Source organism: Salmo salar, chromosome 13 (assembly GCF_965601325.2).
Source record: "Salmo salar chromosome 13, fSalSal1, whole genome shotgun sequence".
Taxonomy (NCBI): Eukaryota; Metazoa; Chordata; class Actinopteri; order Salmoniformes; family Salmonidae; genus Salmo; species Salmo salar.
Window position 1 is genome coordinate 49948702 of NC_138303.1, and position 26365 is coordinate 49975066.

General features: G+C 42.4%; 1 protein-coding gene across 3 annotated transcripts in view; it reads right to left on the bottom strand.

Annotated features, from left to right (window-relative positions):
- Window positions 1-1069: 1069 nt before the first annotated feature.
- Window positions 1070-26365, bottom strand: part of LOC106566937 (DENN domain-containing protein 2D) — a 52256-nt gene continuing 26960 nt past the window's right edge. For 2 of the 3 annotated variants that reach the window (XM_014135599.3, XM_014135598.3), the window contains exons 2-14: window positions 19838-19897; window positions 19131-19229; window positions 15020-15189; window positions 13272-13384; window positions 13102-13171; window positions 12908-12985; window positions 11771-11911; window positions 8624-8772; window positions 8314-8485; window positions 7703-7753; window positions 5259-5340; window positions 4110-4355; window positions 1070-3912 (exon numbers count right to left, since the gene is read on the bottom strand). In XM_014135599.3, the coding sequence (XP_013991074.1) occupies window positions 3845-3912; window positions 4110-4355; window positions 5259-5340; window positions 7703-7753; window positions 8314-8485; window positions 8624-8772; window positions 11771-11911; window positions 12908-12985; window positions 13102-13171; window positions 13272-13384; window positions 15020-15189; window positions 19131-19229; window positions 19838-19897 (1499 nt within the window). In that variant the 3' untranslated portion in view covers window positions 1070-3844. Of the gene's footprint in view, window positions 3913-4109; window positions 4356-5258; window positions 5341-7702; window positions 7754-8313; window positions 8486-8623; window positions 8773-11770; window positions 11912-12907; window positions 12986-13101; window positions 13172-13271; window positions 13385-15019; window positions 15190-19130; window positions 19230-19837; window positions 19898-20176; window positions 20199-26365 lie in introns of all 3 variants that reach the window. The other variant, XM_045693347.2, reaches the window with a different exon arrangement.

Consider the following 26365-nt stretch of genomic DNA (forward strand, 5'->3'; position numbering starts at 1 on the left):
CTTCCATGGATCTTTTGGAGTGGTAGGCAAATTCAAGTGGTTCCAGTGTGCCTGGCATGCTGGCCATGAAAAGTCTCAAAGCACTTCATGACCGGGGTGAGTGCAACGGCAGGATAGTCATTAGGGCATCTCACATCAGCCTCGGATAGCGTAAGCACTAGTCGACCGTAGCAGCGAGAACCTTCCTGAATGGCTTGGTATTGTCTGCCTCGAAGCGAGCATAGAACGTGTTAAGCTCATCTGAGGGAGACTTCAGTGGGCACCACACAGCTGGATTTGCCTTTGCAGTTCGTGATAGTCTGTAGTCCTTGCCAGATGAGTCTAGAGTCTGAATTGTCAAAAAATCTATTCAAGTTTGAGTCTGTATTGTCTTTTTGCATCCCTTAGGAATTTGCGGAGCTTGTACCTGCTTGCATTGTATGCGTCGCACTCCAAGTCAGAGTTCGTTCCGCTCACATTGAATGCTGCAGTACGGGCTCTCAGCATGGTATGGATATCTCCGTTCCACAGGAGGTTGGTGGCACCTTAATTGGGGAGGGCGGGCTCATGGTAATGGCTGGAGCAGAAGTAGAATAGTATCAAATAGATCAAACATATGGTTTCCATCGGTTTGATTCCATTATATTAGCTCTGGCATTTTAGCATCAGAAACTCCAGGTCATGTGAACAGGAGCTAGAGATGTTTTCAACTTCGGTACACCAGGAAATGTTGATCTGGAAGCATACACTTCCACCTTACTCTCACCATAAGCCGCCGTTCGATTCATAATGGAAAATGAATCGAATGGTTGAATAGCACAGTCGAGTGAATTGTCCTTCAGCCACGTTTCTATAAAAATAAAGACAGCATTCCCAGATGTCCCTCTGCATTGGAAAATGTGTTTTCCCCTTATTGGACCAGTCCAGGTAGTCTGTCTCTGCTTCAGTCAGTATTCTTCCATTTGGTGGCAAATAAATAAGTCCAGTTTGCCTTTTCTATATCTGTAATGTAAAGTTTTGATGCTACCAAATTTCTGGTATTGTACTTTTCCACAAATAAATCAGAGGGATTTTTTGTACACACACAGCGTTGACCTGTTGATATTTTACTTGGCAACAAATTTCTTGAACGACTGAAAAAACAGTAGTAAAGGGTCACAAAAAAACTATTAATTTGATCTTAGCAGATTTAACACAGACTGAAGCCAACACTAATTCTGACAAAATCTAGTCTTGTCAACCATCTATATTGAACAAAAATATAAAACAATTTCAAAGATTTTACTGAGTTACAGTTCATATAAAAGAAAATATTTAAACAGCATCTTGAAATGCCACACCTGTCAGGTGGATGTATTATCTTGGCAAAGGAGAAACGCTCACTAATAGGGATGTAAACACATTTGTTCACAAAATTTGACAGAAATAAGCTTTGTGTGTATGGAACATTCCTGGGATCTTATTTCAGCTCATGAAACATGGGACCAACACTTTACATGCTGCGTTTATATTTTGTTCAGTATCATTTTATACAGTAGCAGCACATAAAATACCCACTGTTACCCCAACCCCTCTCACACATACTCTAGCACACATATAGCTAAATAAACTGGGCCTCCCGAGGGGCTGAGCCACAACAGGCCGTGGCCGGGAGTCCCATAGGACGGCTCACAATTGGCCCAGCGTTGTCAGGTTTAGGGGAGGGTTTGGCAGGGGGGGGTCTTTACCTGGCTCATCGCGTTCTAGTGACTTCTTGTGGCGGGCCGGGTCCCAGCAGACTGATCCCGGTCGCCAGTTAGGTGTCGTTTCCTCCGACACATTGGTGCGGCTGGCTTCCGGGTTAAGCTGGCGGGTGTTAAGGAGCGCGGTTAGGCGGGTCATGTTTCAGAGGATGCATGACTCCACCTTTGCCTCTCCCAAGCCAGGTGGAGTTGCATCGATGAGACAAGATTGAAATTTGTGAGAAAAATAGGCAAAAATAAAATACAATAGTAAAACATGTATTTTTTATATACAATAAACTACACTATTCAATTCCAATATTTACATCTCCATCTGTAAAAAATCTAGATATTATCACACATCTACAGTAAATCCCTTATACAGTGAGGGAAAAAAGTATTTGATCCCCTGCTGATTTTGTACGTTTGCCCACTGACAAAGAAATGATAAGTCTATAATTTTAAAGGTTGGTTTATTTGAACAGTGAGAGACAGAATAACAAAAAATCCAGAAAAACACATGTCAAAAATGTTATAAATTGATTTGCATTTTAATGAGGGAAATAAGTATTTGACCCCCTCTCAATCAGAAAGATTTCTGGCTCCCAGGTGTCTTTTAAAGGGAGTGCTTCTAATCTCAGTTTGTTACCTGTATAAAAGACCCCTGTCCACAGAAGCAATCAATCAGATTCCAAACTCTCCACCATGGCCAAGACCAAAGAGCTCTCCAAGGATGTAAGGGACAAGATTGTAGACCTACACAAGGCTGGAATGGGCTACAAGACCGTCGCTAAGCAGCTTGGTGAGAAGGTGACAACATTTGGTGCGATTATTCGCAAATGGAAGAAACACAAAAGAACTGTCAATCTCCCTCGGCCTGGGGCTCCATGCAAGATCTCACCTCGTGGAGTTGCAATGATCATGAGTACGGTGAGGAATCAGCCCAGAACTACACAGGAGGATCTTGTCAATGATCTCAAGGCAGCTGGGACTATAGTCACCAAGAAAACAATTGGTAACACACTACGCCATGAAGGACTGAAATCCTGCAGCACCCGCAAGGTCCCCCTGCTCAAGAAAGCACATATACATGCCCGTCTGAAGTTTGAATCATTCAGATGTTCATTGGCAGAGGACATCTGGGTGAAAGTGTTGTGGTCAGATGAGACCAAAATGGAGATCTTTGGCATCAACTCAACTCGCCGTGTTTGGAGGAGGAGGAATGCTGCCTATGACCCCAAGAACACCATCCCCACCGTCAAACATGGAGGTGGTAACATTATGCTTTGGGGGTGTTTTTCTGCTAAGGGGACAGGACAATTTCACCGCATCAAAGGGACGATGGACGGGGCCATGTACTGTCAAATCTTGGGTGAGAACCTCCTTCCCTCAGCCAGGGCAGTGAAAATGGGTCATGGATGGGTATTCCAGCATGACAATGACCCAAAACACACAGCCAAGGCAACAAAGGAGTGGCTCAAGAAGAAGCACATTAAGGTCCTGGAGTGGCCTAGCCAGTCTCCAGACCTTAATCCCATAGAAAATCTGTGGGAGCTGAAGGTTCGAGTTGCCAAACATCAGCCTCGAAACCTTAATGACTTGGAGAAGATCTGCAAAGAGGAGTGGGACAAAATCCCTCCTGAGATGTGTGCAAACCTGGTGGTCAACTACAAGAAACGTCTGACCTGATTGCCAACAAGGGTTTTGTCACCAAGTACTAAGTCATGTTTACAGAGGGATCAAATACTTATTTCCCTCATTAAAATACAAATCAATTTATAACATTTTTGACATGCGTTTTTCTGGATTGTGTTGTTATTCTGTCTCTCACTGTTCAAATAAACCTACCATTAAAATTATAGACTGATAATTTCTTTGTCAGTGGGCAAAAAAAAAAATCAGCAGGGGATCAAATACTCCTTCCTACCACCTCCCTCTCAGCCCAGTCAAAGCTCCCCCACCCCCATACTACCACTGCCTTTGCTGATGGCTACTATAATGCACTTACTATGACAGAGATAGCTGGGTGGGACAACCACATATATCTTAAGGATGAATGCACAAACTAAGTCGCTCTGGATAAGAGCGTCTGCTAAATGACAAATGTAAATGTAATCATGGCCTCGTTTACAGTGTATTCCTACTTAGTGTCTATTTGCCTTCTCTTTTCTCTTCTGTTCCTGGTATTCAACAATCTTTTTGTGGAAAATTCCTGAAAAAAAAAAAGAGTAGATGATTAATTTACTCCTTTATGATAAGCAAACATATACCCCAGGAACAAGCTGGCTTCATTACCATGGTAAACAATTTCAGAAATGTTTTCTAACACATAAGCAGTATCTTTCAAATACTGTTATGTAAGTATGTATGATAACAAATAAAAAAATAAACTCTCCCTCGCACAAGCACCTTGCTGGGGGCTGGCTGGCTGCTGCTCCACCTCCTGGATAAACAGGTCAAACATCTGGGTCTGGAGGAATTTCTTGACAAAGTGCCGCGTGGTCTTGGACTTGATGGCCTTGTAGAAGGCTCTGCTCTGGAACACCCCCGGCTGGCCACTGCTGTTCCGCGTCACGTACAAAGCAAAATGGCCAACAGTCCTCACGAAGAAGGGCAGGAAGGCTTCCGAGACCACCCTGTTCAGCTCCTCCACGGCTGAGGGGGAAATGGTACACACACACACACACGGTCCAGGTGGCTCCTCAGAGGGGTGTCAATTTGGCAGTGCTCATGAGCCATAACACTCTGGATCTCCAGTACCACAGTAAGGCATCACGTTGACCTTCCACCAGTTTGTGTTACTATGATGACACATGCTAATTTTCCTTAACCGCTCATTACTTCGAAAAGATCAAAGAAAGCATAAAGCAATCTACAGGCAACTGCCAAAATAAAGGATATACCAACGTAAAGACAAAGTGTCTTAATTGGATGTTGGGCCACCACGAGCCACCAGAAAAGCTTCAATGCACCTTGGCATAGATTCTGCACGTTTATGGAACTCCATTCGTCCATGAGAAATTCCATAATTTAGCGTTTTGTTGGTGGTGGTGGAAACGCCATCTCAGGCGCCACTCTAGAATCTCCCATAAGTGTTCAGTTGGGTTGAGATCTGGTGACAAACAAACTTTAAACCCTCCTATGCTCCTTTGAGACCTCTCAAAAAGTCAGATCTCTTCTAGCCATGGTAGCCAAAATAATGGCAACTGGACATTTTTATACATGACCCCTAAGCATGATGGAATGTTTTAATTGCTTAAATAACTCAGGAACCACACCTGTGTGGAAGCACCTATTTTCAATATACTTTGTATCCCTCATTTACTCAAGTTCTTTATTTTGGCAGTTACCTGTATTTACAAAGGTTACAGTTAATAAAAAAGCATGTATTCATATCACATTTTAATTGTGTAATCAAAGTATGTCTATCTGAACACCTGATGTGGTACTGCAGGTGCAAAAGTGCGATAATCTCTAGACACTTCGTGAAAGAATACCCCATGCAACACCTCATTTGCATTTTGGATAAACAGCTTTTTTATATATGAAAATACTCACTGGCTTTTTCTTTCCTGTTTCTTAGTGCCTGCAGTATTTCATCTTGAAGCTTAGGGGGCAGAAGAGAGTTCTCATCCCCGATCTATGAAACAGAGGAACCGTATTCAATGGTATGACAAAGCAAAAAATAAATTCCCCCCCATAGTTTTAAAGCTGCAATATGTAACTTTTGGGTGACCTGACCAAATTCACATAGAAATGTGAGTTACAGATCTGTCGCTCAATGAAAGCAAGTCTAGGAAGCGGTAAATCGGTTCTGTGTGCGTGTTATTTCTATGCTTCCCGTTCTTAAGTTTTGTTTGTGTCTTTTACTTTTCGGTTTTGTACACCAGCTTCAAAACAGCTGAAAATACAATATTTTTGTCATTGAAAATATATTCGAATGCGGATAATTTATTTTTGTTTTAGAGTTAATATCATGCAGTTCTACACATCTTGCCATGGGGCATAAAGAAAATGTTACTTTCTAAGCACGTTTGCAGCAATTCTATACATTTTGCCATGGGGCGGAGAAGAAAATGAGCTGTTTTACAGCCAATTTCCTACCATTGAACACATTTTGCCAAGGGTGGAGAGAAATGTTTGCAGTTTTGAATATGACATCTGAGTAAGACTAACAAAAACAACGGGGGCCCCCCGACCGGTAATTCAACTACAATTACTAAGTTTAGATAATTGTTAAGTTTGTTTTAATTGGCCTCTAGACTATGTTAGCTGACATGGGCTAATTCAGTGACTTTCAGTGACTGACTGACATAAGAGAAACTGCTGATGCACAACCAAGTTCCAAAATTGCACCTTGTGTATTCTACCTAGCAACAGTCAGTGAAGACCCCACCAAGTTATTAAAAATATATATATACAGTACCAGTAAAAAGTTGACTCAAACCCTTGAATGAGTAGGTTCTTCTTTCACTATTTTCTACATTGTAAAATAGTGAAGACATCAAAACTATGAAATAACACATGGAATCATGTAGTAACCAAAAATGTGTTAAATCAAAATATATTTTATATTTGAGATTCTTCAAAGTAGCAACCCTAGTTCCCACATATGCTGAGCACTTGTTGGCTGCTTTTCCTTCACTCTGAGGTCTGACTCATCCCAAACCATCTTATTTGGGTGATTGTGGAGGCCAGGTCATCCGATGCAGCAATCCATCACTCTCCTACTTCGTCAAATAGCCCTTACACAGCCCGGAGGCGTGTTTTGGGTCATTGTCCTGTTGAAAATTAAATGCTGGGACTAAGTGCAAACCAGATGCAGAATGCTGTGGTAGCAATGCTGGTTAAGTGTGCCTTGAATTGTAAATAAATCACTGACAGTGTCACCAGCAAAGCACCCCATCACACCTCCCCCTCCATGCTTCACTGTGGGAACCACACATGCAGAGATCATCTGCTTACCTACTCTGCGTCTCACAAAGACACAGCGGTTGGAACCAAAAATCTCAAAATTGGACTCGACCAAAGGACAGATTTCCACCGGTCTAAGGTCCATTGCTCGAGTTTCTTGGCCCAAGCAAGTAGCTTCTTCTTATTGGTGTCCTTTAGTAGTGGTTTCTTTGCTGCAATTCGACCATGAAGGCCTGATTCATGCAGTCTCCTCTGAACAGTTGATGTTAAGATGTCTGTTACTTGAACTTACCATCACTTATCCTCTGTCTTCCTTTCCCGTGGCAGTCCTCATGAGAGCCAGTTTCATCATAGCACTTGGTTTTTGCAACTGCACTTGAAACATTCAAAGTTCTTAATTTTCCAGATTGACTGACCTTCATGTAAAAAGTAATGGACTGTCATTTCTGATTATTTGAGCTGTTCTTGCCATTTGATCTTTTACCAAATGGGGCTAACACCTACCTTGTCACAACAAAACAACTGACTCAAACGCATTTAGGAAAGAAATTACACAAATTCTAGGTGACTACCTCATGAAGCTGGTTGAGAGAATGCCAAGAGTGTGCAAAGTTGTCATCAAGGCAAACGGTGGCTACTTTGAAGAATCTCAAATATATTTTGATTTGTAACACATTTTTGGTTACTACATGATTCCATGTGTCATTTCATAGTTTATGTCTTCACTATTATTCTACAATGTAGAAAAACTTAAATATAAAGAAAAACCCTTGAATGAATAGGTGTCAAACTTTTGACTGGTACTGTATATCTGAGGACCTTCAAAAGAGGGGCCCCGCCAGTTGCCCATTCCTGCTCTACACTATACTTGCTTGTCTTGTCAAACTGAAATTAGGCAAACGATTAGAATTTTAGCAACCAGGAAATGGTGGAGCGATTGCCTAGTCTATATGTAAGTGCAAAACAGTGAAAAAAAGAATTTCAATTCATAGCATGCGTTTAAGTAAATGTGATACTTAATTGTGTCTAAACGTAGGCCATTCGTTCCACTCTTTAGACAACACAGGACAGATATTTCAGACACTTACGTGAACTAGGAAAGTGTCCTTCCTATCCTCTGACAAGTCCACCACAAGCAGCTGTGTTAGGGAAAACAGAGCCTAGAATGAGTATTTCAACACCAATCCATCACTATTAAAACTAGACTCCCAAACTTTCCATCCAGTCATTCAGGGGCCCTCTCAAATCATCTATCCTTGATTCTTCGCATCTTCACCTCATCAAAATGCATTGGAGGAGAAGGTCTGAGGGGAGGGACCTTTGACCTCCTCCAATACTTTGAGGCAGCAAGGAAAGATTAATTGAGATAGACCGTGGCTCTGATCCAGGAACAACCCCTTAGCCCCTACCTCCTTGGAAGTTCCTGTGCTTTAACAGAGGCTAGCAGACTTTGCCATATTGCTTATACCTATCCAAGTGCCTAGGGGTAATGGGTTGTTTCTGAAAGGCCCACATTAGCAGCTCTAATGTTTAACGTTTCTCTGGTGCTAACATTGCTGTAGTCTCAGGGGGCCATCCTTCTATTATTCAAAGTCTCTACCGTACTTTACCCCTGTTCAGAGTCTTCCTGCCGACAGGTTCCCATGGCTTTCGGAACGTACATGATCTGGGTGTCCGAGGCTAATGGGGGGGGACTCACGTCGGTCTGGTCCGTGACCTGTTCCATTAGCCGCTTCTGCACTCCCAGCAGGTAGGGGGTGGGGGCCATAACAACATCGATGAGGATCTCAGGGACTATGGAGATGAAGGTGTGTTGCCAGGTGAATGGATAGAGGAGGGCGGCCACAGCGTGGATCACCTGGGACAGGGTGCTGGGGAGGGGTCAGACTTATTCAGTGTGTGTGTGTGTGTGTGTGTGTTACTGTGTGAAGTAGTTAAGCTCTCAATTGACGAAGTTGACGCATGCTTGTCTGAGACGACAAAAATAATAGTGTGTGTGCGCGCAGTACCTGAGCTCCACGGCTATGAAGACAATGCGTCGCTCCATAACGGCGGCAGCGAACACCAGCACCACCTCCTCATTGGTCAAGCAACGGAAGAGCGTGCGGAAGTCCACGTGCTCCAGCCACGAGTCCAACGGCCGCGTCAGACTGATGATCTGGAGACAGTCAATTCTTATTTACATGTTAATACTGTGACCAACATGTTATATACAATAAGTTGATTTATTGTTTAATGGATTTCTTTATTTTCTTGTAATGCGAGCAAGTGGGGAAAAACTTTACCTCAAGATAGTTCAGCCTCTTGATAAGCATGGCTTAACTCTTGGTATAATGGCAAAGATTTTGGAATGGCAGTCACAGGGTTTGAGTTCTAGTCGGGGTAGCCTCCTAATTAACTACAATAGTACCATTGAAAGCATGTCCCAGCCACATCTGTGGCACAGTTGATTTTTCAGAGGCATAATTCAGCCTAAATTTTTCATAATGGAGTGTACTTGCTGAAATATATAGCAGTTTATTCAAAGTAAGCACACCTAAACTTACAGATACAATACAGCAACAACTAGAGTGTGTGGAGGTTAATTGTGAAAAATGGACCTGAAAGATGGAATGTTGCAGGATGGGATTGGTGTTAGTGGGATTTTAGCCCTGGGGGAACATTGAGTAAGAGGGCAGGTTCAGACACAGCACCACACACACGTCAGTGCTGTTGCCAATGGTGCCAGAGCAGTAACTTGGGGTTATCCAAAATGAATGCAAATGACTAAACATACACTGTGGAATGTGTGGAATGTGTGGAAAATGTCCACTATTCTTGCAGGCATTCATGTTCCTATTTTCATATTGGCTGTGTGTGTCACCTCTGCCCTAGTGCAGCTCTTTTCTTACCAGCATTATTCCAGGCTAAATGGAGTTCCTTTTCTTTTCAGTCAATGCATCGCCACCTGCTGGCATGGTCTCCTTTTTCACTAGTTGTGTGTGTCCATCCAACTGGCTTTGTGCATCTTGTTAGCGTTGTGTCTCCTAGATCTCTAGTGGTGTGCTTTATTTTTACTTCCAGAATCTCTTTTCTCCTGGCTTGGATGATCAGATTGGTGACTGGGCCCCGAGTAGGTTTCCACCATATTGTCACCAATCAATGTGGACATTTCTCAACTTCTGGAACTGTGTATTCTAGTTCATTACAATAATTACAACCAATTATTCCCATCATCCTAATGTTTTGTTATGATGTGCCCTAATGAATACCACCCAGGTCTCAAGGAAGACCATGGAGTTATTCCATGTCATTTCAGCAAGCCATAAAACATTTTGTTGAAATGAAAATGTGAAACTAATTGATTGCACCTTATTTGGCCCTTTTATAGGACTCACATAATATTCAACAAATATAGTACCCAACATACAATTTGGACCTAACATCATCCTACCATTGGGTAGACATGATGAATCCAATAAAATAGTCAGCAGTCACACATGGACCTCCTAAACCCCACGCCAATTCCACCCCAACAACAAGTATACAGTATCAGTTCTCTATATCTGAGAAGTAGTATGGAGCTGCGGCTTGGAGTTTTGCTTACTCACCCATTCAATGTATTCCCTGTGATTGATGTTTTTTTCCCCCTGTTCAGAGAAATTAGCCATTGAAGTCGTTTGCATTATTTACCATAAATTAGTGTGAAAGTACCAGGGGGGTTTCCATTATAACCAAACGGAAGTAAACAGAGCAAAACAAGAGTTTATATTGGACAAATTCAGGTAGGTCCCTCCCTGTTCCGTTTAAGAAACCTTTTGCAACAGAATCGGCGTAAGGAATACGCCCCCAGGTTTTGCCCACTAGATGCTGCTGTTCCTGCCACACCCTTTTATACATTTTCCTGAAAGCAAGTCCTCTTAGAAACCTAATGCTTCAACCCAACTCAACTTGAATAGTCCAACAAATGGCAGCTCTGAGGGCGATCCCTATGGTGCAATTCTCATATGAAGACTTTTCCTACATGCCCAAAACTTTAATGGCGAAATGGGCTATGACTAAAATGTTGAGACAGCTAAAAAAAAATACAATTATAAACCATTGCATGGCAGTCATATGTTTTTCAATACAATTACTAGAAAACATCTTTATATGTAATGTGATTAGTCATATTTACCATTAAACCCAACACCAAAAAGTGTGTTTGGGATTTTTACCATTGAAGACCATAACATTGAAACCATTAGAACTTCTGTAGCCTAATGGTTTGCTTGTTCACCAGGAATTGTCTAACTAATCCAGACCCTTTTTGAAGAGAATAAACCACACAGAGTGTCCATTTCCTGGACACAGATTAAACCTAAGGACAAACTGAATTGCTTTCATAGAGGACTGGCTTGAATTGTGAGAATGACCACACAATTTTTATCATCATTTTTTTACATTTTAGTCATTTTAGCAGACACTCTTATCCAGAGCGACTTAAATGCATCCCTTTTTTTTTTCTTTCCCCCCCATACTGGTCCCCCGTGGGAATCGAACCCACAACCCTGGCGTTGCAAACACCATGCTCTACCAACTGAGCCACACGGGACCACATCATCAGCAAAAGCTATTGGTTTTCTACCCATGGTTGCAAAGAAAATGTTGCGATTAAAATTAATAAACAAGAGACCAGAATAATTGATAAATGGCCTTGGCAGTAGCAGGAAGAGCGACATGTAGCGGGCAAAATCTGGTACTTTCACACTAATTTATTGGAAATAATGAAAGAGACTTCCATCAGGTGAAAAATCATCACATTCACAGGGAATACATTACATAGGATAAAGAAGCAATAGTTCAAGCCACAGCTCCATGCTAATGTTCAGACAGAAATGATACTGCATACTGGTTGTTGGGGTGGGATTGGCGTGTAGGTGCTCCGTCGGTGGCTTTTGAGCAATTCATTGGATTCCTCATGTCTTACTCATTGTTAGAAATAATTATGGTCTAAATTGGATGCTAGAGATGAAATTATATTTCAACAAAGTAATGTTTCAGGAATGCTAATTATCTGTTTCTAACTAAAGAAATTATTTCAACACAATCTGAGATGGTAGGTGTCGAAATCGTCTTGTGCTTGGAGGTCATTGTGCTATACTAACTTAGTAATGTGCCTAAGTCAGGGTGCTAACCTCGGTGCCCTTGTCGGGAATGAAGCTCTTGATCTTGACAGTGTTGCCTGGGGCGGGGAATGGTGCCTCCCTAAGGCTCTGCATGAACGGGTAAATCATCGCCATGGAGATCTGGTGTCGCTTCTCCACCTCGTCAAAGATCTGCACCAGAAGACCGACAGGAATATTCCAACTCAGATATCGTCATTGGATTGTGCACCACTGGAGTAATAACAATTACCCTACACACACATTTCCTCAGTGCACATTTCAGTGGGTGACCTTTTCAAGCCCTTCACAAAACCAACAGAAACCACAATGAATGGTGCAGCAGTAATAAGTATATGAGTTAGTAAACTGTGGGGCTTAAGAAATAGTGTAGTGGTGGTGTGTGTCAATATTCACGTCAAAAGACTTGGGGCACCACTGAAAAGCAGTGAATTATGTTATTTATTTTTTTTAAATCAGCTTCAACCACAGTCAGGGGCTAATGATAAAGTGCCACAAAGAGGGAGAACATATGAACCGTACCAACTAGGACATTTCAAAACCCCCATACCAGTCTAATAGGCTCATACATCAAAGTAATTTTCTCGTACCATAACACATCGTTACTTAAACACAGCAACGCAGTCCAATTTCACACACGACTGAATAAAGGTATGAACAGTTGTCAGAATTGCGAGAGGTGCCCATCACATCCAGTTCTACTTAAGTGGAAGAGTATCTTTTTATTTTTTCCGATAGGGGAGGTTATGTGCTGTTGACATTTCCAAGGGAATTCCACAAAACTGTGATAAGGTGAGAACTACCTTGGTCTTAGTAGCTTTAAAGGGATAGTTAACTTTTTTTTAAGTCTTAAATTATTTTACCGACTTACCTACAGTGTTGTCTCGTTCAAACTGCTTTTAAGTTTGTTCGCTGCTTATTTAGCAATGGCCAGAATCTCCTGGCTAGCATTTTTGGAGCATGTAGCAGTGTATGGAAATTGATTGTATCAGTTCAAAAACACAAGAAAGTGGCCTATATCCCTTTAATGGTGAAATCTGAGTAAGCATCGTTACACTCAGGGATCTGCCCAGTTCAACTCATCCATGCTGCCGTCTCTGTGCAAACACTCATTGACAGCCGAAAGCCAATAAACTTTGAGCGGGTTACCTTGGAGAAGAGTCCGAAACAAGCCAGCCTGCTAATGATGCAGAAGGCTTCGGGGGGGCGCGCTCCGTTGCCGTGGGGCTAGACGAGAACAATGGAGAAACAGACAGAGGGAGAGAGGAACAAGGAGACATTTGTCACACTATAATACATCTTGAAGTAGAGCATCTGACATGAAAAACCAAAGTGAAACTTACTAGTAGTCTTCTGCAGTATCCATTCCTTCTGCTGCCATCGATCTCAGTCAAGACAAAGGAGAATGTCTCACTAGAGAAATGTGTGAAAGAGTATTTATATTTGATTATCAAACACACCCAGCTTTCCCACTAGGAAAAATTATGGACATTCATATCAGGTGCAGCGTTACCTGTGGTACTCTGTTAGGGGGGCCCAGCTGATCCCCTCAGGGAAACAGAAGAGCGTGATGGCCTTCAGGGTCTTTTCCTCCTCCTCTCTTTGGAATCTCACCATCCCATCCCTCTGTGAGAGAGAAACAGAGCGAGAGCAACCGAGAGTTGGAAAGTATTCAGACCCCTTCCCTTTTTCCACTTTGTCACGTTACAGCCTTTTCCTCAGTCTACACACAACACACCATAATGAAAAGGCGAAAACAAGTTTTGAATTTTTCAGACCATTTACTATGACTAGAAATTGAGCTCAGGTGCATCCTGTTGCCATTGATCATCCTTGAGATTTTTCTACAACTTGATTGCAGTCCACCTGTGGTAAATTCAATTCATTGGACTTTTTTTGGAAAGGCACACACTGATCTATATAAGGTCCCACAGATCTGGGGAAGGGTACCAAAAAAAAAAAAATGTCTGCAGCATTGAAGGTCCCTAAGAACACAGTGACCTCCATCATTCTTAAATGTAAAAAGTTTGGAACCACCAAGGCCAAACTGAGCAATCGGGGTAGAAGGGCCTTTGTCAGGGAGGTGCCCAAGAACCCGATGGTGACTCTGACAGAGCTCCAGAATCCCTCTGGAGATGGGAGAACCTGCCAGAAGGACAACAATCTCTGCAGCACTCCACCAAATCAGGCCTTTATGTTTGAGTGGCCAGATGGAAAGGCACCTAAAGGACAACAATATTCTCTGGTCTGATGAAACCAAGATTGAACTCTTTGGCCTGAATGCCAAGTGTCACATCTGGAGGAAACCTGGCACCATCCCTATGATGAAGCATGGTGGTGGCAGCATCATCCTGTGGGGATAGTTTTCAGCGGCAGGGAGACACGTCAGGATCGAGGGAAAGATGGACTGAGCAAAGTACAGCGAGACCCCTTGATGAAAAGCAGTCTGGAACAGGTTATGACCTCAGACTGGGGCAAAGGCTCACCTTCCAACAGGACAACGACCCTACGCACACAGCCAAGACAAGGCAGGAGTGGCTTCTGGACAAGTCTCTTGTCCTTGAGTAGCCCAGCCAGAGCCCAGACTTGAACCCGATCTAACACCTGTGGAGATATCTGAAAATAGCTGTGCAGTGACACTCCCCATCAAACCAGACAGAGCTTGAGAGGTTCTGCAGTGAAGAATGGGAGAAACTCCCCAAATACACATGCCAAGCTTGTAGCGTCATACCCAAGAAGACTCAAGGCTGTAATTGCTGCTAAAGGTGTTTCAACAAAGGACTGAGTAAAGGGTCTGAATACTTATATAAATGTCACATTTACCCATTTAATCCATTTGCAAATAAAAAAAATCTCAAAACCTGTTTTTGCTTTGTCATTAGGGGATATTGTGTATAGATTGATGAGGGGGGAAAAATATTTAATCCATTTTAGAATAAGGCTGTGACGTAACAAAATGTAGAAATAGTCAAGGGGTCTGAATACTTTCCGAATGCACTCTAATGAGCGTTCAAAGATCAACTAGATCTCTGCCTGTGTTATTGTGAGTGCTCTGCGTTTTATCACAACTTAGTCCACTACTGGATGCCTGTCTTTGATGTTTAGCAACCCTCCTACTTTTCTTGCTGAAGGCCTACCTGAACTATTCTCTCCTACCGCCCTTTTAATCTTCAAGGACTTGCATTGCACTTTTAATTTCTTCACATTTTTCCTTCCTATCCCTTTCCGGAGACATGCATTGTGTCCAACTAGCGGACTCACCTTGGGGAACTGGTAGGTGATCTGCGGCTCGTAGGCCCCCTCTTTGGACTTTTTGAGGCTGACCACCACCAGGTACTCAAAGAAGTACTGCCCGCTCATGTAGCGCTGCTCCTTGGCTGTGGTGTCCGCTGGAGCTGAATCCAGAGACTCCTGACATGGCTCCTTCACCCCTGCAGCGACAACATTGTCATGTGTAAGCAGAAGCTTACTATATAGTAACATATCGTAAAATGGTACCCTGGTGGCGTAATGGCAGCTTAACTTATTAACATTTAGTTGTTTTGTGTCTTTTTATCCACTTTGTTTTTGATAGTTAAATAAGAATTGATTAATACTCTGATTTGTCCAGCTTTTATAACACTGCGATGTTGAAAAGTGTATGCTAGCTTGCTGGAACTGGGAGCTGTTTTGGTTAGAATGCGGACATCGGCAGTGGAGAAGTGCAGTGAGAGGATTGTGGCGATAGCAGAGTCCCGTAGAGATCAGGACTACTTTGATGACTACCGTTGTGTGGTAGGCTTTCTGGCGCCAGCGGCTGCCGTGGCATCTCCCAAGTGGGTGCTACACAGTAGTGCAAAGGACTAGCTACATTACCTACCACATCCATAAGGAGAGGCCACAGATTAAAAAAAAATCTTAATCTGTGTTCTTTGGAGAGGCTGAGGATGTCAGGGACAGCGAGGTGTGCTGATGGTTGCAGACCTGTCTCTGACCAAGATGCACTCTCCAACCTCTGTTCTACCTCCATCCTTGCCTCATTCCCTTTTGTTTTGATTTTGTTGCCACTATTTTATTGAAATGTGTTTCTTGTACTCGTTACTGTAATTCAGCTTTTAGCTGCCATAGTACACATGAAACTAAATGAAATAACGCATTATAAAAATAAAATAAAATGTTATTAGTCACATGCGCTGTAAGGTCTACAACAGGTGTACACCTTACAGTGAAATGCTTACTTACGAGCCCCTAACCAACAATGCAGTTAAAAGAAAATATGGATAAGAAGAAATAAAAGTAATTAAAGAGCAGCAGTAAAAAAAACAATTGCGAGACTATATACAGGGGGGTACCGGTACAGCGTTAATGTGCGGGGGCACCGGTTAGTTGAGGTAATATGTACATGTAGGTAGAGTTATTAAAGTGACTATGCATAGATAACAGTAGCAGCGGTGTAAAAGGGGAGGGGGGGGGGGGGGGCAATGCAAATAATCAAATGGCTACCTAGACTAGGTGTTCAGGGGTCTTATGGCTTGGGGGTAGAAGTTGTTTAGAAGCCTCTTGGACCTAGACTTGGCACTCCTGTACCGAACAGTCTATGACTACGGTGGCTGGAGTCTGACAATTTTTAGGGCTTTCCTCTGACACCGCCTGGTGTAGAGGTCCTGGATGGCAGGAAGCTTGGTCCCAATGATGTACTGGGCCATTCGCACAACCCTCTGTAGTGCCTTGCGGTCAGAGACCGAGCAGTTGCCATACCAGGCAGTGATGCAACCAGTCATGATGCTCTCAACGGTGCAGCTGGAAAACCTTTTGAGGAGCTGAGGACTCATGCCAAATCTTTTCAGTCTCCTGAGGGGGAATAGGTATGTCGTGCCCTCTTCACGACTGTCTTGGTGTGCTTGAACCATGTTTGTTGGTGATGTGGACACCAAGGAACTTCAACTTGCTCCACTGCAGCCCCGTCGATGAGAACGGGGGCATGCTCTGTCCTCTTTTTCCTGTAGTCCACAATCAACTCCTTTGTCTTGATCACGTTGAGGGAGAGGTTGTTGTCCTGGCACCACACGGCCAATTCTCTGACCTCCTCCCTATAGGCTGTCTCGTCGTTGTTAGTGATCAGGCCCACCACTGTTGTGTCGTCGGCAAACTTAATGATGGTGTTGGAGTCGTGCCTGGCCATGCATTCATGGGTGAACAGGAGTACAGGAGGGGACGGAGCACGCACCCGAGGGGCCCCCGTTTTGAGGATCAGCGTGGCAGATGTGTTGTTGCCTACCCTTACCACCTGGCGGGGGACGTCAGGAAGTACAGGATCCAGTTGCAGAGGGAGGTGCTTAGTCCCAGGGTCCTTAGCTTATTGATGAGCTTCGAGGGCACTATGGTGTTGAACGCTGAGCTGCAGTCAATGAATAGCATTCTCACGTAGGTGTCCCTACAGTCCAGGTGGAAAAGGGCAGTGTGGAGTGCAATAGAGATTGCATCATCTGTAGATCTGTTGGGGCGGTATGCAAATTGGAGTGAGTCTAGTGTTTCCGGGATAATGGTGATGTGACCCATGACCAGCCTTTCAAAGCACTTCATGGCTACAGATGTGAGTGCTACGGGTCGGTAGTCATTTAGGCAGGTTACCTTAGTGTTCTTGGGCACAGGCACTCTGGTGGTCTGCTTGAACCATGTTGGTATTACAGACTCAAATCAAGGACATGTTGAAAATGTCAGTGAAGACACCTGCCAGTTGGTCAGCACATGCCCGGAGCACATATCCTGGTAATCCGTCTGGCCTTGAATGTTGACCTGTTTAAAAGGTCTTCCTCACGTCGGCTACGGAGAGCATGATCATGCATCCGGATGTATATATGACCCTTTGACTTGGCAGTGCAACACCCATTTTAAATTGGTCGCTAGGGTGCCAGTGGAAAAAAAATTATAATAAAAAATAAAAAAAAACCTGTTCATATTCGTTTCTGCCATTTAAAAAAAATGATTATCAAGATTTATTCAAACATCCATGGGTATGCAAACTATTTATTCAAACAGTTTGGTCCGAAGTCTTGGTTGAATCTTTGCAATGCACAAATCAGTCATCATGCACTGTTTGAATGAACATTTCTGAAGGCTTTCCCAAATAATCTTCCCAATTATATATTGACTGCCAAGTAGTAATGATATCATGATTTGCATTAATCGCAAGGCATTTATTTAGCAAGCTCTGCCATCACATAGCCTACTGTACATTGCACAGTAGAAAAACACTGCTAGCCAAACAACAATCTCTTGCTAAGCGTGCAATTGAAGTAAAGGGCAACTACACCCTTTAGTTTCTTGTTGTTGTTCCCAGACCTCAAACTGGATCTCCTTTAATGTGGTTAGCATTTTTGTAGTTTTTCTATAATAAAAAAAAAAAAAAAAAAAGTTATTTTGAGAGTGAAAACCTGAAAAAACAACATGTTTACAATCACTAACAATAACACCTTTGAGATTGTGCAGAGTCGTTCAATCAATGTAAATATGATATTGTCAACTTAAAATGTAATTACTTGTGTATGGTAGGCTATAAGCTATATTATAGTCTACTTGCTCAGCTCACAAATTAAAGACATAATTTACCTGTTTTCCCGGGCCAGTATTCTTTTCATTCGGGCCAGTAGCTTTCTGTTGGCACTGGCCTGGTGTGCCACTGGCAAATTTACCTGAATGTCAAGCCCTGCACGGGCATGCTAATTTAAAAGATGGCTAGTAATTATTAGCCTGGTTCTGTTTGGAATACAGGTACATTATGGGACACAGGTCAGGTCATTATTGCTGTACAGCGGCAAACAAATTGCGCAACCAAATCATGTGCTGGTTCCATCAACTGAAAAAGTAATGTATTAATCTAACAGTAAATTAAATGTCCTGAAATAAAAAATAATGTAGTAGCCTACTACCCTATGCACTCACAATGGCTGATGCCCATGTCGCACGCTCCGTATCTCAAAGCCATATCAAATATTTATGTTGTAAGATAATTGCTATTGAACTTAATATTAAGAGTTGAGGAAAATGAATGATACCCACAGAAAGTGGTTTCAACAACAGTTGCTTCCAAAGCTGTGTTTTAGCCGCAATTGGATTTTGAAACGTTATACTATCAGAAGCCTTTTTGTTTTTGGAGTGCACATCAGGGGAGAGGGATAGAGAGCGGCTCACTCATCACAGCTGCAGGCCCCACCACAATAGGCCTAGGCAGACACTTGCATTACAGGAATAATTAGGATAATGACCAAATCGTGGTTTTAACTGCTCAGAAAAAAAAGTATTGTGTGTGAAATAGGAAGTACTTCATAGAAAACAATACGTTTTTCAATGTAACGAGGCGTTTCCATGGAGCGTTTTAAGGCCTTATACTCACGATCTCTGTTGAGTTTGCACCGGAATGAAGACCACATTGTGCTGAGCCTCTTGAGGGCACCTCTCTCAACCTCCTCATCCTCACTAGGCTGGACAGTGCCTAGAAGGGACCACAAGACCAACAGATGATTAGTAACTCCTACACAAGGGTCATGTTACCAAATGGAACAAAATGAACTGAAACCGGGAGGGACTAGCTGGACTTGTCTAATAAGAAACACTTATTTTTCTGTTGCAAGACGTGTAAAAAAAAAAAAAGAAGAAGATATATTTGGAGTGCCCTAATGAACATTACCAATGCCTTACCCTGTTACAGGAGCTTTGGCACCTAAACCTTACATTCATCTGCCTTGAGATTGATATATGGGCCACTTCAAACAATGTGAAATCATAAAATGTACAATAGAAACAGCCTAAGTAGAATATTTCAATTCTATGCTCTGACCTCGCTCATAGGTTAGTCATCAGCGAACTAATCTACACTCAAAGAAAACTCTCCACAGATGCCTCCAGTGTTATCATTACATTATCTCTAATGTGTGTATTTTCCCTTTAAACTTTTGATACCTTTATTTGGTTAACAGTATGCTTTTATGGTTACAAGCCTCCTGGACCAAACAAAGCCATGGAACACACTGCTAGAGCTATAGGTAGAGTCAAAGTGAAAAACGTGTACTGTGCCCAATAAGGCCTACTGTAACTACTCACTGAGGTCACATGATGGGGTGTTTCTCTCTTTCCCATTGGCAGCGCCTTGAGGTTGCTCACCTGTTCAGGAGAAAGTCATTCTGTGAAACTGGGTTGTCATAAAGTTCCCACAACGTCAGAGGTTCCACCTTATTGAAACATACTGAACCAACAAAAAAACTGTCCAGAGCAATACATAGGTTGGCTTATGGCCAAAATGACCACATGGTTTGCCAGTTGTTAAATTGTCCACCAATGACATTACCTAGTGTGTGTAACAGTTAAACCATTAACGGACACTACAGTGTTGAAGTCCACCAAAATGACTGAACATGTGTCCAATTTAATTTCCATGCTCACCATTATGGTTTACAGACCAGCACTGTGGAAACAAAAGGACAAAACATGCACAGTTCAGCTAGGGCTGGGGAATATATCGAATTCGATTCATTTGAATATATGTTTTTGCACTATATTCCAAATGCCTGTAACGCAGAATCAAGGTTTTTTTGTATTTTTCATTTTTATGAGCGTTTGTCTTTTTCATCTCGTTTGCTCTTTCTGGGCTGTGCACCTTCCCAGTTACACCAGAGATCAGTATATAATGACGAGATGCTCATGCAACGCTTGCGTGCCCGAAATAAATTTACACATGCATGTTATTCAATCATTGCACCCACACTGCTCACGCGCGCCAACAAGCGTCTGTGTTGCCAAGCGCTAAAATATAAATCAGTTATATTTGTAATCCCATCTCCTCATTGGTTTATAGAAGCAGATACCCACGTGCCATTTCCTCATTGGTTATACCCACGTGGGTGATTGAAAGATGAACTGAGGTCGGTCAGTCGTGGTAATACACCTTAAGAAAGTTAGATGCCAATCACCATATAAAGTTTTTAAAAATTATTTTAAAAAAAGACCTGAAGGAGATGACTAGGAACAATTCGGGTGACCATTTTATGTGTGGATTAATTGACAAAGTAGAGGACTTGGTGCATTTCAGGTTTAATAACAACTCAACATTTATATCCCAGGACAAATTAGCAAGCAACAGCAAGCTAGCTAAATAGGCCAAATTAGCTAGCAACTGCTAGCTAAATTGCCATAAATGTTTAATGCTTTTCGACCTGTCCCCAAATTAATATAATTGGTTCAGATATTCAGATATGTTTTTGACATTTCAACCCGAGTGTCGTGATCGCGTTTGGTGTGGGGAGGACAAAATCAATTTGCGCACCCATCCGGTTTGGGCATGGTGTAACGATAGGAGTCATTGTCCCAAAGACGGGAAGCTTAGGTTCAAAATAAGCGCATAGAAACATATTGGTTTACTTTGGACAGATTTTGGCGAGAGTGAAACCTCTTGCATTGCCTTTTCACATCGGTTACATATGTAACCGATGTGAAATGGCTAGTTAGTTAGCGGTGGTGTGCGTTAATAGCGTTTCAATCAGTGACGTCACTCGCTCTGAGACCTGAAGTGGTTGTTCCCCTTGATTTGCAAGGGCCGCGGCTTTTGTGGCGCGATGGGTAACGATGCTTCGTGGGTGTCAGTTGTTGATGTGTGCAAGGGTCCCTGGTTCGAGCCCAGGTTAGGGCGAAGAGAGGGACGGAACCTACACTGTTACACATACACACCAAGCCCCTCCCTATCACAACAAAAAATGATGAGATCACTTCGTAGTCTCTGACAAACGGTTTCAACTTGCATTTGAGGTTTGGTCCAACAGAATAAAAAAAAAAAATAGGTCATATGGACACCGAAACACATTATTACAGTAAAATCATGTCTCAGAGACGTTAACCCTTTGTACCATGCCCTGTTAATAATTCAACTGTTCAAATTTCTCGCAGAGCAGACACCACTAAAAAAAACCTGATGTATCAATGAACATTCATTCAGGAAAAGTGCTGTCCAGTTTGTGGCTCACACATTGCGGTACCACGTATCGCTAGCAGCATTTTTGTCAAATAAATGCTGTTTAGTATTTGCTGTTTAGTATTTTAAAAACGTTCAAAAGCATAAAACAATTCTATAAAGAATTCTCAACTCATTCTCAACATCTGAACAAAGTGGACAGGCTAGCATGCTGTTCAAACAGTAAGAGACGGAATGAATGGTGTTCATAACAATTCAACTGTTGTGCTCTGTTAGCTAGCAAATAAGATCCAAGTTGGCTAAGCTTGAAATAAAAATATTAGCTGGCTACTCACTAGCACGTGGGCTTGTGCTTGAGAGTGTTTATGAGACCTGTGTTAATTTTCTATAATCCCTGCTATCCCTCCCGAGTCCAAAGGTGGCGAGCTTTACACCTCTCCAGCTGACGCTTGCCATTGCGCATGGTGGTCTTAGGCCTGAGTGCGGCTGCTCGGCCATGGGAACCCATATCATGAAGCTCCCGACGAACAGTTCTTGCGCTGACGTTGCTTCCAGAGGCAGTTTGGAACTCAGTAATGGGTGTTGCAACTGAGGACAGACGATTTAGGCGCTATGCACTTCAGCACTTCGCAGTCCCGTTCTGTGAGCTTGTGTGGTCTACAACTCCGCAGCTGAGCTGTTGTTGCTCCTAAACGTTTCCACTTCACAATAACAGCACTTACTGTTGACTAGGGCACATCTAGCAAGACAGAAATTTGATGAACTGACTTGTTGGAAAGGTGGCATCCTATGATGGTGCCGCATTGAAAGTCACTGAGCTCTTCAGTAAAGCCATTATACTGCCCAAGTTTGTCTATGGAGATTGCATGGCTGTGTGTTCAACTTCATACATCTGTCAGCAATGGGTGTGTCTGAAATAACCAAATCCACTAATTTGAAGGGGTGTCCATAACCTTTTCAAATCACCCAAAAGTTTGAAAATAATCAAGATCTGAGTTATGCCATACCTAATTTCAGCTATATAACTAACTAAAGAGCTCCAGTTATGCATGTGCTCTAGTCAGCGACTCAGGCTACTTTTCCAACAGAACCACCAAATGAATACCTGGACTCTTTATTCAGTTTCAGCTATCTAAACTTGTAGTAATCATGGTTGAATTACCAACTGGGGGGGCCCCATTGATTTTGTTAGTTACTCTCACTCTGGTATCAAACTGCAAACAATTATCCCCTCCCTATGGCAAAATGTGTAGAATTGCTGGAAATTAGCTGTAAAACTGCTAATTTCTCTCTCCACCCCATGGCAAAATGTATAGAATTGCAGCAAACCTGCAATATTTTCTCCAAGCCCTGTTTAAAAATGTAGAACTGCAGTAAATTATACTTAACTTTTTTTCTCTCCCCTGTCAAGAGGGGGGGGGGCGCTAAAATGGGGGGTATGGATGTGGGTATGATGACCCGCGAGCCACTGCGGCCCCTCATAATGATTTTCTTTTTTGTTACCCCCATTCCCATCATAGTTGCCAATCCCTGGTTTATATTGTGTTGTCTGTGTGTAAAACAGAGTTCACAAAAACAAAAATGTTTGAACACAGGTAAAGAGATTAAATGTCACCTAATTATTACCACATACCTACTCAACTTATTCTCATCAGAACACTGACTGTTTCTCACCAATTTACGCCTCTTCTCAGTTGTCCAAATAGACTCCCTTGCTAGCTGCACTGCAGACATTTACTGGACACATAATTTGGGCCTGACAAAGACACATTGTTGGATATCTGTAGGTCTACGTAAAACCACTGAGAAACAACAGTTGGGACATTACTTATTATCTTTTTTGTCCAGCAACTGGATGTGCTTCCTTTTTCTACATATTTATTTCCCACTAATTCACAAGAACTAAACTTGGACTCAGTGGCGGTTCTAGACCATTTCACCTGGGGGGGCCAAGCTGGGGCCAGTTGTACTGTTAGAGGGGCCAGTTACATTAGACGTTATTGTCATATCGTTTTCTTCACTGCATTGCAGGCATTAGCAGGCAAAAGACCATGTTCATAATCATCATCGTTGCCACTGTCTAATAACGGATGTAAAAAAAGAACGATAGCAAAAATTAGTTATGTAAAAATGATTTCATACTCCACATTTAGGGGGGCCACAAGGGGGTCCAAAATTGTTGTCACAGGGGCACTGCCCCCCCCCCCCCAGAACCGCTAGTGCTTGGACTACCAAGGCTGTGTTTCATTCAGACCAAAAAAAATGAAAAGAAATACTGCCTTTAGTTTAAACTAAATCTCACACCTGACTCAATAAGTCAATTAATCACCAAGCTCTTCATTATTTGAATCAGGTGTGCGCTAGTTCTGGAATTTCCTATATAATAAGTGGAAGGTTGGGAAACCCTGCATTACACTTCAGCTCCACTATACGTGTCGCTTTTCTTTGAGGGGAGAGGTGCAGAGGGGAAGAGCTTCTATTTTCCTCTACTATACCATATTCATTGATTAAGCGTAAGTACAATAGCTTTTTTCCAGCTAGTGGTTGTACTAAATACACAAGTTGCTTTTGTTTACATTGTGAAAATAGTCAAATGTAGCTAGCAAGAGTTTCTGCTAGCCAGTAGCCATTTGACTTCATACATTTTTGTAAAATAACGAGTGGTGTATATCCTGTTAGGGCTAGGGGGCAGTATTGACACGGCTGGATAAAAAACGTACCCGATTTAATCTGGTTACTACTCCTGCCCAGTAACTAGAATATGCATATAATTATTGGCTTTGGATAGAAAACACCCTAAAGTTTCTAAAACTGTTTGAATGGTGTCTGTGAGTATAACAGAACTCATATGGCAGGCCAAAACCTGAGAAGATTTCAAGCAGGAAGTGGCCTGTGAGAAGTGGCCTGTCTTTTATTGAAGACTCAGGATCTGTGCAATAACGTGACACTTCCTACATCTTCCATAGGGTCTCAGAGCCCGGGAAAAAGTTGAACGATATCGAGGCAGGCTCTGGCTGAAACACTTTATCGCTTTTGGCAAGTGGCCACTCAGAGTACTATGGGCTTAGGCCGAATGCTTTCTTTTCCTTTGTCTGTTTATCTAAACGCAGATTCCCGGTCGGAATATTATCGCTTTTTTATGAGAAAAATTGCATAAAAATTGATTTTAAACAGCGGTTGACATGCTTCGAAGTACGGTAATGGAATATTTAGAATTCTTTTGTCACGAATTGCGCCATGCTCGTCACCCTTATTTAGCCTTTAGGATAGTGTCTAGAACGCACGAACAAAACGCCGCTGTTTGGATATAACGATGGATTATTTTGGACCAAACCAACATTTGTTATTGAAGTAGAAGTCCTGGGAGTGCATTCTGACGAAGACAACAAAGGTAAGAACATTTTTCTTATAGTAAATCTGACTTTGATGAGTGCTAAACCTGCTGGGTGTCTAAATAGCTAGCCCTGTGATGCCGGGCTATCTACTGAGAATATTGCAAAATGTGCTTTCACCGAAAAGCTATTTTAAAAATCGGACATATCGAGTGCATAGAGGAGGTCTGTATCTATAATTCTTAAAATAATTATGCTTTTTGTGAACGTTTATCGTGAGTAATTTAGTAAATTCACCGGCAGTGTTCGGTGGGAATGCTAGTCACATGCTAATGTAAAAAGCTGGTTTTTGATATAAATATGAACTTGATTGAACAAAACATGCATGTATTGTATAACATAATGTCCTAGGGTTGTCATCTGATGAAGATCAAAGGTGAGTGCTGCATTTAGCTGTCTTCTGGGTTTTGGTGACATTATATGCTGGCTTGAAAAATGGGTGTCTGATTATTTATGGCTTGGTACTCTGCTGACATAATCTAATGTTTTGCTTTCGTTGTAAAGCCTTTTTGAAATCGGACAGTGTGGTTAGATTAACGAGAGTCTTGTCTTTAAATAGCTGTAAAATAGTCATATGTTTGAGAAATTGAAGTAATAGGATTTTTAAGGTTTTGAAAATCGCGCCACAGGCTGCAAGTGGCTGTTACGTAGGTGGGACGAATTCGTCCCGCCTAGCCCAGAGAGGTTAACGAGAGTCTTATCTTTAAAATGGTGTAAAATAGTCATATTTTTGAAAAACTGAAGTAATAGCATATCTAAGGATTTGAATAACGCGCCACAGGATTCAACTGGCTGTTGAGTAGGTGGGACGCAAGCGTCCCACCTAGCCCATAGAGGATATGCAACAAATCAACTTAACTTATTTGAATTCACAATAGGGAATTAATGCACGCGTCAGCCATCAAGAATTGAGCGTCAGCAATTCTTGAGCTTGGATGCTGCCATTGGACGTGACACAACAAGGGCAGTATAGCAGCTTTAATTTCAAAGGAAGCATTCATTTAATGACTGATAGCTGATGTCAATGCCAGATGCCCGCTGGCTGTAGCGTAGCAGGGCCGCTAGAAGAACATGAGAACAGCAAGGCTTACATACTGCGTAGGTGTAAAGAAGTCATTCTCCATCACAGGGTGTGCTGCCTGCCCTTCAGGTTACATAACATGTTAAATCTTCTCTTGACAGCCAGCAAGCCTCAACTCAATCCAATAAGGGATTGGTAGCTTATTCTGGCAAGGCTCTCGCTCACTCGCTTGCTCCCTCTTCCACTCACTGCCT